At 44.6% G+C, this 15,324-nt stretch overlaps 1 protein-coding gene across 2 annotated transcripts in view; it reads right to left on the reverse strand.

Annotated features, from left to right (window-relative positions):
- Positions 1 to 11,688, reverse strand: part of LOC121863716 (vesicle-associated protein 1-1-like) — a 28,850-nt gene extending 17,162 nt beyond the window's left edge. Inside the window, exon 1 of one of the 2 annotated variants that reach the window (XM_042362456.1) lies at positions 11,546 to 11,688. In XM_042362456.1, the coding sequence (XP_042218390.1) occupies positions 11,546 to 11,623 (78 nt within the window). In that variant the 5' untranslated portion in view covers positions 11,624 to 11,688. The remainder of the gene's footprint in view (positions 1 to 11,545) is intronic. The other variant, XM_042362457.1, reaches the window with a different exon arrangement.
- Between the last annotated feature and the right edge of the window lie 3,636 nt (positions 11,689 to 15,324).

Consider the following 15,324-nt stretch of genomic DNA (forward strand, 5'->3'; position numbering starts at 1 on the left):
GTGATGTGTGTGTGGGTGGTGTTGAGGGTGTGTGTGTGTGTGATGTGTGTGTGTGATGTGTGTGATGTGTGTGGTGTTGAGGGTGTGTGTGTGTGTGATGTTATGTGTGTGTGATGATGTGTGATGTGTGGGTTGAGGGGTGTGTGTGTGTGTGATGATGTTGTGTGTGTGTGATGATGTGTGATGTGTGGGTGGAGTTGAGGGTGTGTGTGTGTGTGATGATGTTATGTGTGTGTGATGATGTGGTGTGTGGGTGGGTTGAGGGTGTGTGTGTGTGTGATGATGTGATGTGTGTGTGATGTGTAGGTGGTGTTGAGGGTGTGTGTGATGTGTGTGTGATGTGTGGGTGGTGTTGAGGGGTGTGTGTGTGTGTGATGTGTGGGTGGTGTTGGGGTGTGTGTGTGATGATGTGATGTGTGTGTGTGTGTGGGTGGTGTTGGTGTGTGTGTGTGTGTGTGATGATGTGATGTGTGTGTGTGATGTGTGGGTGGTGTTGAGGGTGTGTGATGATGTGATGTGTGTGTGATGTGTAGGTGGTGTGGGGGTGTGTGTGTGTGATGATGTGATGTGTGTGATGTGTGGGTGGGGTGTGTGATGATGTGATGTGTGTGTGGGTGGTTGGGGTTGTGTGTGTGTGTGATGTGATGTGTGTGTGATGTGTGGTGTTGAGGTGTGTGTGTGATGATGTGAGTGTGTGGGTGGTGTTGAGGGTGTGTGTGTGTGTGATGTGGGTGGTGTTGAGGGTGTGTGTGATGTGATGTGTGTGATGTGTGGGTGTTGAGGGTGTGTGTGTGATGATGTGATGTGTGTGATGTGTGGTGGTGTTGGGGGTGTGTGTGTGTGATGATGTGATGTGTGTGTGATGTGTGGGTGGTGTTGGTGTGTGTGTGTGTGATGATGTGATGTGTGTGATGTGTGGGGTGGTGTTGGGGTGTGTGTGATGTGATGTGTGTGTGATGTGGGTGGTGTTGAGGGTGTGTGTGTGTGATGATGTGATGTGTGTGTGTGATGTGTGTTTGTGAGTGTGGGTGGTGTTGGGGTGTGTGTGTGTGATGATGTGATGTGTGTGATGATGTGTAGGTGGTGTTGGGGTGTGTGTGTGTGATGATGTGATGTGTGTGTGATGTGTGGGTGGTGTTGAGGGTGTGTGTGTGTGTGTGATGATGTGATGTGTGTGTGATGTGTGGGTGGTGTTGAGGGTGTGTGTGTGTGTGATGATGTGATGTGTGTGTGATGTGTGGGTGGTGTTGAGGGTGTGTGTGTGTGATGATGTGATGTGTGTGTGTGATGTGTGGGTGGTGTTGAGGGTGTGTGTGTGTGATGATGTGTGTGTGATGTGTAGGTGGTGTTGAGGGTGTGTGTGTGATGATGGTGTGTGTGTGTGATGTGTAGGTGGTGTTGGGGTGTTGTGTGTGATGATGTGATGTGTGTGTGATGTGGGTGGTGTTGGGGTGTGTGTGTGTGTGATGGTGTGTGATGTGTGGGTGGTGTTGAGGGTGTGTGTGTGTGATGTGATGTGTGATGTGTAGGTGGTGTTGGTGTGTGTGTGTGATGATGTTATGTGTGTGATGATGTGTGATGTGTGGGTGGGTTGAGGTGTGTGTGTGTGTGATGATGTGTGTGTGTGTGATGTGATGTAGGTGGGTTGAGGGTGTGTGTGTGTGATGATGTGATGTGTGTGTGATGATGTGATGTGTGTGTGATGATGTGATGTGTGGGTTGAGGGTGTGTGTGTGTGTGTGTGATGTGTGGGTGGGTTGGGGTGTGTTTGTGATGATGTGATGTGTAGGTGGAGTTGAGGGGTGTGTGTGTGTGTGATGATGTGATGTGTAGGTGGGTTAGGGTGTGTGTTTGGGATGATGTGATGTGTGGGTGGAGTTGAGGGTGTGTGTGTGTGTGATGATGTGATGTGTGTGTGTGTGATGATGTGTGTGTGTGTGATGATGTGATGTGTGGGTGGTGTTGGTGTGTGTGATGATGTGATGTGTAGGTGGTGTTGGGGTGTGTGTGATGATGTGATGTGTAGGTGGTGTTGAGGGGGTGTGTGTGATGATGTGATGTGTGGGTGGTGTTGAGGGTGTGTGTGTGATGTGTGTGTGTGGGGTGGGTTGTGTGTGTGATGATGTGGAGTGTGGGTGGTGTTGAGGTGTGTGATGATGGGCTGTGTAGGTGGTGTTGGTGTGTGTTATGATGGGATGTGTGGGTGATGTTGGGGGTGTGTGTGTATGATGGGATGTGTAGGTGATGTTGAGGTGTGTGTGTGTGTGTGTGTTATAGGATGTGTGGGTGGTGTTGAGGGTGTGTGTGTTATGATGGGATGTGTAGGTGATGTTGAGGTGTGTGTTATGATGGGGATGTGTAGGTGATGTTGAGGGTGTGTGTGTGTGTGTGTGTGTGTGTTATAGGATGTGTGGGTGGTGTTGAGGGGTGTGTGTGTTATGATGGGATGTGGGTGGTGTTGAGGGTGTGTGTGTTATAGGATGTGTAGGTGGTGTGAGGGTGTGTGTGTTATGATAGGATGTGTAGGTGGTGTTGAGGTGTGTGTGTGTGTGTGTGTGTGTGTGTGTGTGTGTGTGTGTGTTGTTATGGGATGTGTGGGTGGGTTGTGTGTGTGTGAGTGTGGAGGTGGTGTTGGGGTGGTGTGGGCTGTGTGGATGGTGTTGGGGGTGTGTGTGATGGGATGTGTGGGTGGTGTTGAGGGGGTGTGTGTGTGTGTGTGTGTGTGTGTGTGTGTGTGTGTGTGTGTGTGTGTGTGTGTGTGTGTGTTTTGTTATGGGATGTGTGACGTGGTTGACGGTGTGTGTGTGTGTTGTTACAGGATGTGCAGGTGGTGGTGAGGTGTGTGTGTGTGTGTGTGTGTGTGTGTGTGTGTGTGTGTGTGTGTGTGTGTTGTTGGGATGTGCAGGTGGTGTTGGGGTGTGTGTGTGTGATGTGAGTGTGGTGTGTGATGTGTGGTGGTGTTGAGGGGTGTGTGTGTGTGTGATGATGTGATGTGTGTGTGATGTGTGGGTGGTGTTGGGGTGTGTGTGTTGTGATGGGTGTGGTGTGTGTGTGTGATGTGTGGGTGGTGTTGAGGGGTGTGTGTGTGTGATGTGATGTGTGTGTGTGGGTGGTGTTGAGGGGTGTGTGTGTGATGAGTGTGATGTGTGTGTGATGTGTGGGTGGTGTTGAGGGTGTGTGTGTGTGATGATGTGATGTGTGTGTGTGATGTGTGGGTGGTGTTGAGGGTGTGTGTGTGTGTGATGTGTGATGAGTGTGTGTGATGTGTGGGTGGTGTTGGTGTGTGTGTGTGTGTGTGTGTGTGTGGGTGGTGTTGAGGGTGTGTGTGTGATGTTATGTGTGTGTGATGTGTGTGTGTGTGATGATGTGATGTGTAGGTGGGTTGAGGGTGTGTGTGTGTGTGATGATGTGATGTGTGTGATGTGTGGGGTGGAGTTGAGGGGTGTGTGTGTGTGATGATGTGATGTGTGTGTGATGATGTGAGTGTGTGTGTGTGTGATGATGTGATGTGTGGTGGGTTGGTGTGTGTGTGTGATGATGTGATGTGTGTGTGTGATGATGTGATGTGGGTTGAGGTGTGTGTGTGTGTGATGATGTGATGTGTGAGGTGGGTTGAGGGTGTGTGTTTGTGATGATGTGATGTGTGTGTGTGATGTGTGATGTGGGTTGAGGGTGTGTGTGTGTGTGATGATGTGATGTGTGGGTGGGTTGAGGGTGTGTGTTTGTGATGTGATGTGTGTGTGATGATGTGATGTGGGGTTGAGGTGTGTGTGTGTGTGATGATGTGATGTGTAGGTGGAGTTGAGGGGTGTGTGTTTGTGATGATGTGATGTGTGGGTGGGTTGGGGGTGTGTGTGTGTGATGATGTGATGTGGTGGAGTTGAGGGTGTGTGTTTGTGATGATGTGTGTGTGGTGGAGTTGAGGGTGTGTGTGTGTGGTGTGTGTGTGTGCGTGTGATGTGATGTGTGTGTGATGATGTGATGTGTGGGTGGTGTTGGGGTGTGTGTGATGTGATGTGTGGGTGGTGTTGAGGTGTGTGTTGTGATGGGATGTATGGGTGGTGTTGAGGGGTGTGTGTGTTATAGGATGTGTGGGTGGTGTTGAGGGGTGTGTGTGTTATGATGGGATGTGTGGGTGGTGTTGGGGTGTGTGTGTGTGTGTGTGTGTGTGTGTGTGTGTGTGTGTGTGTGTGTGTGTTGTATGGGATGTGTGGGTGGGTTGTGTGTGTGTGATGTGAGTGTGGTGGTGTTGAGGGGTGTGTGTGATGGGGCTGTGTAGATGGTGTTGAGGGTGTGTGTTATGATGGGATGTGTGGGTGGTGTTGAGGGTGTGTGTGTTATGGGCTGTGTGATGGTGTTGAGGGTGTGTGTGTATGATGGATGTGTGGTGGTGTTGGGGGTGTGTGTGTGTGTGTGTGTGTGTGTGTGTGTGTGTGTGTTTATTGGGATGTGCGTGGTGTTAACGGGTGTGTGTGTGTGTTATTACGGAGTGTGGGTGGTGTTGAGGGTGTGTGTGTGTGTGTGTGTGTGTGTGTGTGTGTGTGTGTGTGTGTGTTGGATGTGTGTGTTGAGGGTGTGTGTGTGTGTGTGTGTGTGTGTGTGTGTGTGTGTGTGTGTGTGTGTGTGTGTGTGTGTGTGTGTGTGTGTGTGTGTGTGTTGTGGGATGTGTTGGTGGTGTTGGGGTGTGTGTGTGTGTGTGTGTGGGATGTGTGTGTGGTGTTGAGGTGTGTGTGTGTGTGGTGGTGTTGAGTTGTGTGTGTGTGTGTGTGTTGTGATGTGTGTGTGTTGTGGGTTGTGTGTGTGTGTGTGTTATGGGATGTGTGGAGTGGTGTTGGGGTGTGTGTGTGTGTGTGTGTGTGTGTGATGATGTGATGTGTGGGTGGTGTTGAGGGGTGTGTGTGATGTGTGTGTGTGTGATGTGATGTGTGGGTGGTGTTGAGGGTGTGTGATGATGTGATGTGTGGTGGTGTTGAGGTGTGTGTGTGATGTGATGTGTAGGTGGTGTTGGGGTGTGTGTGGTGTGTGTGATGATGTGATGTGTGGGTGGTGTTGGGGTGTGTGTGTGTAGTGTGTGTGGTGGTGGTGTTGAGGGGTGTGTGTGTGTGTGGGGTGTGGGTGGTGTGGGGTGTGTGTGTGTGTGTGTGTGTGGGTGGTGTGTGTGTGTGTGTGGTGTGATGTGTGGGTGGTGGTGGGGTGTGTGTGTGTGATGTGAGTGTGTGGGTGGTGTTGAGGGTGTGTGTGTGATGTTGGATGTGGGTGTTGAGGGGTGTGTGTGTGTGTGATGATTGGATGTGGGTGGTGTTGATGGGTGTGTGGGTGGTGTTAGGGTGGGTGGGTGGGTTGGGTGGGTGTGTGTGTGTGTGTGTGTGTGTGTGTGTGTGGGATGTGTGGGTGGTGTTGGTGTGTGTGTGTGTGTGTGTGTGTGTGTGTGTGTGTGTGTGTGTGTGTGTGTGTGTGTGTGTTGGGATGTGTGGGTGGTTGTGTGTGGATGTGTGGGGGTGTGGGTGGTGTGGGGTGGTGTGTGGGTGTGTGTGGTGTTGGTGTGTGTGTTGATGGGATGTGTGGGTGGTGTTGGGGTGTGTGTGTTATGGGATGTGTGATGGTGTTGGGGGGTGTGTGTGTTTGTTGGGTGTGTGGGTGGTGTTGGGGTGTGTGTGTGTGTGTTGTGTGTGTGTGTGTGTGTGTGTGTTTTTGTGTGCGTGGTGTTGGTGTGTGTGTGTGTTATGGTGTGCGGTGGTGTTGGGGTGTGTGTGTGTGTGTGTGTGTGTGTGTGTGTGTGTGTGTGTGGGTGTGTGTGTGGGGTGTGTGTGTGTGTGTGTGTGGGTGTGTGTGTGTGTGTTGTGGGTGTGGGTGGTGTTGGGGTGTGTGTGTTGGTGATGATGGGATGTGTGTGGTGTGTGGTGTGTGTGTGTGTGGTGTTGCGGTGTGTGTGTGTGTTGTTATGGGTGTGGGTGTGTGTGTGTGTGTTGTTATGGGATGTGGGTGTGGTGTGTGTGTGTGTGATGTGATGTGTGTGATGTGAGTGTGGGTGTTGGGGTGTGTGTGATGATGTGATGTGTGATGATGTGATGTGTGGGTGGTGTTGGTGTGTTGGTGGTGTGGGTGGTGTTGGGGTGTGGTGTGTGGGTGGTGGTGTGTGTGTGGTGTGTGTGATGATGTGATGTGTGGTGTGGTGTTGAGGGTGTGTGTGTGATGTGTGTGTGTGTGGGTGGTGTTGAGGGTGTGTGTGTGTGTGATGATGTGAGTGTAGGTGGTGTTGAGGTGTGTGTGATGTGATGTGTAGGTGGTGTTGGTGTGTGTGTGATGATGTGTGTGTGGGTGGTGTTGAGGGTGTGTGTGTGTGTTGATGTGTGGGTGGTGTTGAGGTGTGTGTGTGTGATTGGATGTGTGGGTGCTGCTGAGGGTGTGTGTGTGTGATGATTGGATGTGTGGGTGGTGTTGATAGGATGTGTGTGGTGTTGGGGGTGGGTGGGTGGGTGGGTGGGTGTGTGTGTGTGTGTGTGTGTGTGTGTGTGTGTGATGGGATGTGTGTGGTGGTTTGGTGGGTGTGGGTGGTTTGGTGGTGTGGGTGGTTTGAGTGGGTGTGGGTGGTGTTGGGGACTGTGGGTGGTGTTGGGGACTATAGATGGTGTTGGGGACTGTGGTGGTGTTGGAACATAGAACATAGAGAATGGGGAGTCTGTGGGCGGTTGTTGTGCATGGGCTCTGGTCAGAGTTAGAGCCATATCTATCTCATGGATCTATCTGTTATTTTAAATTTCAGTTGTTCAAAGTTGTGTTTGTGGTTTTTTTTTGTTTGTTGGTTGGTTTGGTTTTTTTTGTTTTTTTTTTTTTTTTTTTGGTTTGTTTTTTTTTTGTTGGGGTTTGTGTTTTGTTTTTGATATCCATTCTATATATGGATTGATAAGACGTCTGGTTTTTTGTTTTGTTTGTTTTTGTTGTGTTTTTTGGGTGGGTTGGGTTTGTTGTCTCTTTCTGGAGTCGATTTCTCTGGGTTGATGTTGTTAAGGCTGTATAATTGTGTTTTTGTTTTTTTAAGTGTGGCATTTGGTGTTGAATTTCATTTGCATTTTTGACCACTCTGGGTTGATTTTAAATCATTGTAGAGCATTTTGATCATTTTTGTTTTTGTTTTTGTTTTTTTTGTTTTGTGTTTGTTGTTGTTGTTTTGTTTTGTTTTTTTGTGTTTTTGTTTTTTGTCGCTGATTTGTTAGGCAAGATTTTTCTTTGTAAACCCATGTTGAAGTCATAGATTAATTTGCTTTTGTTGGGGACTGTGGGTAGTGTTGGGGACTGTGGAGTGTTGGGGGACTGTGGGTAGTGTTGGGGACTGTGCGAGGTGTTGGGGGACTGTGGGTGTGTTGGGGACTGTGGGTGGTGTTGGGGGACTGTGGGTGTGTTGTGGGTAGTGTTGGGGGACTGTGGGTAGTGTTTGGGGGACTGTGGGTAGTGTTGGGGGACTGTGGGGTGTTGGGGACTGTGGGCAGTGTTGGCACTGTGGGGTAGTGCTGGGGACTGTGGGTAGTGCTAGGACTGTGGGTAGTGTTGGGGACTGTGGGCTAGTGTGGGGACTGTGGGTAGTGCTGGGGACGTGGAGGGATTGTGGGTAGTGTTGGGGAGTGTTTGGGGACCGTGGGTAGGTGTTGGGGACTGTGGGTGTAGTGTTGGGGATTGTGGGGGTGTTGGGGACTGTGGGAGTGTTGGGGACTGTGGGTAGTGTTGGGGACTGTGGGGACTGTGGGTAAAAGTTGGGGGACTGTGGGGACTGTGGGGTAGTGTAGTGTTGGGGGACTGTGGTAGTGTTGGGGACTGTGGGTAGTGTTGGGGACTGTGGGGTAGTGTGGGGTGTTGGGGGACTGTGGGGTAGTGTTGGGGACTGTGGGGTAGTGTTGGGGACTGTGGGACTGTGGGTAGTGCTGGCGGACTGTGGGTAGTGTTGGGGAGGCAGTGTTAAAATGTGGGTAGTGTTGGGGGGATTGTGGGTAGTGTGGTAGTGTTGGGGACTGTGGTGTTGGGGACTGTGGGGACTGTGGGCAGTGTTGGGGACTGTGGGGTGGTTGGGGTGTTTGGGGACTGTGGGTGGTGTTTGGGGACTGTGGGTAGTGTTGTTTGGGGGACCGTGGGTGTGTTTGGGTGGACTGTGGGTAGGGTAGTGGTAGTGTTGGGGAATTCAGGGTAGTGTTGGGGGGCCTGTGGGTGTTGTTGGGGACTGTGGGTAGTTGGTGACTGTGGATAGTGTTGGGGGACTGTGGGTAGTGTTGGGGACTGTGGGGTAGTGTTGGGGACTGTGTGGGGTGTTGGGGGATTGTGGTTAGTGTTGGGGACTGTGGGTAGTGTTGGGGACTGTGGGTGTGTGTTGGGGACTGTTGTTAGGGACTGGGTGGTGTTGGGGACTGTGGGTGGTGTTGGGGACGTGGGTGGTGTTGGGGATTGTGGTGGGGGACTGTGGGTAGTGTTGGGGGACTGTGGGTAGTGTTGGGGACTGTGGGTAGTGTTGGGGACTGTGGGTAGTGATGTAAGTTTTTTTTTTACATAAATAAACAAATAAATATTTCACCAGACCTTCGGCGCTAACTGTCAAACATGTCACTGTCACCTCCCTCCCTCCCTCTTCCCCAGCCAGGCTTTTAGGCTTACAGTTTTTATCTTATATCATATCTCAGACTAAAGTTAGGAGAATATAATTTGCATTGCTAGAATCCTTGCAAGACAGCAAGTGAAGTATTTATTTGTTTATATTTGTCCTTTAGATTGAGTTTTTGTTTTTTGTTTGTAAAATGTAACAGAAGTGACCAGGGAGAATATAATTTACAGTGCTGGAATTCTTATAAGATAGTGATTAATTTGAATATAATCATGCTGTAGTTTGCACTAGACAAAAATTTTAGTTATCATTTAGTACATTACTTAGAGTACATGTACAGAACAGCTTTGCCCTTAGGACAGTGTAGCGTGCCCAGAGAAACATTAGGAGCGAATTTTAAAATATGATGCGCCAGCTTAACTCGCGCAAAATAGGAAAGATTCGCTTTAAATTAAAACATTGTCCTTAATTGTGGGTGTCGCTTTAAATCAATAATCTTAAATTGAATCGCTTTAAATCAAGTTCTACTGTACTGTACTCACTTTGTACTCAAATGTTCTATGCTAAAGAACTAAAATTTTTATCTCTTGTGCAAACTATGTGATGTCCATACTCAAATTATTCACTATCTCGCAAGGATTCCAGCAATGCAAGTTATATTCAGCAAAGTTTAGTCGGTGATATTTTATAAGATAAAAACTTTAAGCCTAAAACTACCTTCACCCTGTTTGGGAAGGCTTCTTAGCCCAGAACCCCCAAATTTTTTGTCTGAATTTTTCAAAATGTGTATTTAGTGAATACCGATCGTTGAGGGTTTACAGTACATGTCTTTACCAATTACATTTTCCAAAATAGAAGATCTCTCACCAATCACATTTCAAAATGCAGTCATTTTGCCAAATTCTAAAATAGATATGAGAGGCCTAGGCATTTCCTCTTATAAGTTATGGAAGCCACACATCCATAACATTACTAAAGCTGCCTCCCGAACACTAGGAATATTGTACAGATGTCATAGCTACTTCACTCCTGAGCAGTTGCTTCAAGTTTATATGGGATTCATTCGTCCTAACTGGGAGTCCTGCTCTCATATCTGGGGTGGCTCTTCTTCTGTCCAACTGTTAGATAGGCTGGAATGAAAGGCATTTCGTCTTATTAACTCTCCTCCTTTAGTTGACAATCTTTCTTCCCTTTCTCTGTGCCGCAATGTTGCTTCACTTTTTCTCTTTTACAGGTACTTTAACGGGCAATGTTCAGTGGATTTGGTATCCTGTGTACTGCCGGCTCGTAACATTCGTCTTGCCCACCGTTTCTGTGTGGCTGTCGGTCACACTAGTACTGTAAAACCCGTTATAGTACATCATTGTTTCCTCACACAGCCAAACTGTGGAAAACTCTGCCTTCGTCTGTGCCTCCATACTCTTACAGTCTGCCACACTTCGAAAAGCTGGTTTTCCGGCATCTTCGTGGTGTAGTTTTTTTGTCTTCTATTTTTAATTTTGTTTTACTCTTATTCTTCACCCCCCCCCCCAGGCCCCGCTGTGCATTGATGACGTGTGCCCAGGTGGGTTATTCCCAGTGAAATAAAAAAAAAAATAATCAATAATAATAATAATACAGGTGGACTATCAAAAATCCGGCAACCTCGGGACCTGAGGAGTGCCGGATTTTCGAAAATGACGGAAACTGATGGTTATATTTGCTGTATAAGTTTAACAGAAAATGACTACCTGTACAGTACTTTAAGCAAAGAAAATTAAACACTAAATGAAAAGCAAATGAAATTTTATTATACAGTATATGCTGTATACAGTAGTAACCCGATTACGTACACGGTCAATTGTCAATTGAACCCACAGGGTACCACAGAAAGTGAAAACCCGTAAAGTGAACAATAGCGACTGGCCCGACCCCCAAACTCCACTTTTTACGACACAATACCTATGTTGTAGTAAAAATAACATCTAAATTTTATGATGGTATGCTCACACAATTAATATTTAAGAGAAATACAGTCGCCAGGTTAATGTCCATTCAAAAATGGACTCAAATCCCCCCCCCCCGCTCTTCCTACCTCACTGGTCCCTACCTCTCTGAGAAATGATTGGGTGAAACACTAGATTTTAACGTTTAGTAATAAATAATACCTCAGACTAAAGTTAGGATAAAATAATTGACATTGCTGGATTCCTTGTAAGACCAGGAATATTTTGAATGTAAATGTCATATATTTTGCACAAAAGATAACATATTTACTCAGAGTAAACATTAGATTTAAAATTTGTATGTCTAATGCAAAATCAATGATGTTTATATTCAAAATGATCATCAAATTGTAAGAATTCCAGCAATGTAAATTATATTCTGGCCGGGTAATTTGTATGAATTTTATGGGCTAAAACAAATATCTTCAGTTAATAAAAAAAAATTATTCTTCACACAGTGCCAGATGGTCGGTCGGTCCCTCCCTCCCCCCCACCCACCCTCCCTCCCTACCAGATAAATGTGTGGGAAAACCAGAATATTTACCTTTTTAGTAATAAATAATACCTCAGACTAAAGTTAGGATAATATAATTGACATTGCTGGATTCCTTGTAAGACCAGGAATATTTTGAATATAAATGTCATATATTTTGCACAAAAGATAACATATTTACTCAGAGTAAACATTAGATATAAAATTTGTATGTCTAATGCAAAATCTATGATGTTTATATTCAAAATGATCATCAAATTGTAAGAATTCCAGCAATGTAAATTATATTCTGGCCGGGTAATTTGTATGAATTTTATGAGCTAAAACAAATATCTTCATTAAATAAACAAAGAAATATTTGAAAATGCGCTCCGAAATCCATGCCAGAAAACTGAAGGTTCCGGTTTATCGGTTGCCGGATTTTTGATAGTCCACCTGTAATATAAACATATATGTTTGTGAACTTTATATAAAAATACTTACCTTATAAGCTATCGGCGTATTTGTTGGGTTGGTGAGGACTATAATTGCTGTTGCACCAATACGACAACTACTAAACATTAGCCCTTCAGTGGGTTCAATTTCTATGACGACACCTGAAATAAAAAGAAACACATTAGATATGACTGCACATATAAAGGCATAAATATACTGTAAGTAGTAATATCTCCGTTAGCCGGAATCCCTAAAACCTGGAACTCTCCAATCGCTGGAATTGAAATTTGCTCAAATTTTTCTGGAGGTCGAAAATCGAGAGCATATTCTGAAAATGTCTTGAATAAAGACGAAAGCTCAAGTATTTGGGGGGGGGGGGGACCTGATCTGACTCAATGTCAGGTGGAGGTAGGGAAGGGGATTAGTGGTCTCATATCACTGACTTTCTGATGGAATGTCAGGTCACCCTTTCTTGGGTAGGGGATTAGTGGATCTCATGACCTGAAGATGTCTTGAATAAACACAAAACCTACAGTAATTTAGAGAGATTGTGATAAGTATAAGTATAATGAGCAAAAATGTATCCCTTCAACATTACATTATATAACATTATAAAATTTGGAGTGAGAAAGCAGAAAGGTGTGGGTGATTAGAGAGATGGAGTGGAAAGGAGTGTAACATACACCAACCAGTGTTGTCAAGCGATAAGCTCCTCATCACTGATCTTTTACTTCGCCTCTATGCAGTCAAACAACAAGACCCTCACTGGATGCTTGTTGTCTTAATTCCCATGTGTGTGTGTGTGTGTGTGTGTGTGTGTATGTGTGTGTGTGTGTGTGTGTGTGTGTGTGTGTGTTAGCTTACCAAGCACATTGTAGGAATTAAAGAAGTTGATGAAGAGTTTGTTTAGGAGTCAGGTGGTGAGGTGACATGCCAAGACACTTACACAGCACACACATTAACAGCACTACTAAACTATTATCGCAGCAGGCTTATTATCGCCGGTGTCAGTGCTGGCGTTTGCTGCCTTACCCGAACAAAGATTTGGGGGTGGGTGGTGTTTACGGACAAGAGGTCCTGATTCTGCTAAACGTAAGGCGTGGCCGCGTGGACTCCAGGAGATTGCCCCCCTCAAGTGATGCTGTGAGGACCAGCCCTCTGCTAGCAGTGGTGAACACCAACTCCCAATCCTGGCCGAGTTTTGTACAGGAACAATTTACACAGTACAGTGGTCCCTCGGTTAACGAGCACAATTCGTTCTAGAAGGTTGCTTGTTAACCGAAACCATTGTTTCAATGGGTTTTTGGGTAATTGGTTCCAGCTCACCGAAATTGCCTAAAAGCAACAAAAAAGGTAGTAAAGTACACTTACTTTCAGGTGTGCATGTAGAAGGTTCCTGGTTGATGATGAAGGGAATTAGAATGGGGGTGGAGGAGAAGGGAGAAGAGAAGGCATTGGGGTGGAAGAGAAGTCACCACATGGTGCCATTTCACCCATAAAATTTTAGTTCACTTGGTGTAATTCAAGATTATTTTCTTTAAACCAACACTGCACTGCATTATATATTGTCAATATGTAAAATAAATTTCAAATTGACCAATAATTTGCTTGGAAACACAGAAAAAAAGCATTTAGTTGAAGTGTCTCAAGCAAGATGTTACCTCCACTGAAAAGACACAGAGACTGACGCTGTATGGTGTGTTGACAGGCTGTATGGCACGCAAAAAAGTAGCTTCCTATACTTTTTCAATTATGTTCAATAATTGTTAAAATGACTAAAAAATTTAATATAAAACTTTTAAAATTATTGAATAGTATAAACTTCTTGATATTTACTAAAATAGTAAGGAATTTAAGTCCTAGAACCGATTACTGTATAGGCGGACTAATACTACAGCTGGTGGACTGCCAAATGCAAGCGAAAACATGTTGAGGTCGGCTCATAAAAGACTCGTTAATCAAGGGATTGCTCGTTAACCGAAGTTAAGAATCTTATGGAAGGTACCGTATTTTTCGGCCTAAAAGACGCACTTTTTATGACAAAAATATACCTCGAAAATTATCATGCGTCTTCCAGGACACTAGTCAATGAGTTGTAGCAGAGGTTTTTGAAGTCAGCCCATTACATAGACTGTTACCTCATTACAGTACTTAACAATAACAAGTATTCTCTATACAGTACAGTTAACCCTCACTTTACGCGGTTAATGTAACCCGGAGGGTACCGCGGAAAGCGAGAAACGCGTAAAGTGAATAACATAACATATGGGATTAATTGAAATGGAGTCCAGGCCGATCCCCAAACTCCACTTTTTGACGACACATAACTATGTTGTAGTAAAAATAACATCTTAATTTTATGATGGTACATGCACACAATTAATACTTAAGAGAAATAGAGAAATACAGTCGCCAAGTTAATGTCCATTCAAACAATGGACACGACTCCCTCCCCCTCTTCTCACACTACACTGCTGGCTCTTCCCTGTGAGAAATTTTGGAGGGAAAACCAGGTATAGTAATAAATAATACCTCAAACTAAAGTTAGGATAATATAATTGACATTGCTGGATTCCTTGTAAGACCAGGAATATTTTGAATATAAATGTTATATATTTTTCACAAAAGATAACATATTTACTCAGATTAAACATTACATCTAAAATTTTATGTCTAATGCAAAATCTATGATGTTTATATTCAAAATGATCATCAAATTGTAAGAATTCCAGCAATGTAAATTATATTCTGGCCGGGTAATTTGTATGAATTTTATGAGCTAAAACAAATATCTTCAGTTATTAAAAAAAATATATATTCTTCACGACACTATCTGTCTATCAAAGTACCCCACCTTGCCTCCCCCCTCTTCCAACCGCGCGGTCAGTCCCAACCCTCCCCCCCACCCCCCACCAATCCTCCCTTCAAGAGAAAGAGTGGGTGAAAAAAATAAATTTTAACATTTTGTATTAAATAATACCTCAGATTAAAGTTAGGATAATATAATTGACATTGCTGGATTCCTTGTAAGACCAGGAATATTTTGAATATAAACGTCATATATTTTGCACAAAAGATAACATACTTACTCAGAGTGAACATTATATCTAAAAATTTTATGTCTAATGCAAAATATATGATGTTTATATTCAAAATGATCATCAAATTGTAAGAATTCCAGCAATGTAAATTATATTCTGGCCGGGTAATTTGTATGAATTTTATGAGCTAAAATAAAAATCTTCAGTTAATAAAAAAAAAAATATTCTTCACACGGTAACAGATGGTCGGTCGCCGGTCCCTCCCTCCCTCCTCCCCCCACCAACGTCCCTACTAGATAAATGTGTGGGAATACCAGACTGTTTACCTTTTTAGTAATAAATAATAAATCAGACTAAAGTTAGGATAATATAATTGACATTGCTGGATTCCTTGTAAGACCAGGAATATTTTGAATATAAATATCATATATTTTGCACAAAAGATAACATATTTACTCAAGAGTAAACATTATATCTAAAATTTGTATGTCTAATGCAAAATCTATGATGTTTATATTCAAAATGATCATCAAATTGTAAGAATTCCAGCAATGTAAATTATATTCTGGCTGGATAATTTGTATGAATTTTATGAGCTAAATTAAAAAAATTATACTTCACCCGTGTAAAGGGGTACACCCACCGCGGAATGTAAGCATCCTGGGTTCTGGCAGGGCACCGCGTAAACGTGGAAACGCGGAATGTGGGACCGCGTAAAGTGAGGGTTGACTGTACAATACTATAAAACTATTGATTTAACTAATATTGTTGATATATTGCAAAAAA

This window comes from Homarus americanus, unplaced genomic scaffold (genome assembly GCF_018991925.1).
Source record: "Homarus americanus isolate GMGI-L3 unplaced genomic scaffold, GMGI_Hamer_2.0 scaffold48354, whole genome shotgun sequence".
NCBI lineage: Eukaryota > Metazoa > Arthropoda > Malacostraca > Decapoda > Nephropidae > Homarus > Homarus americanus.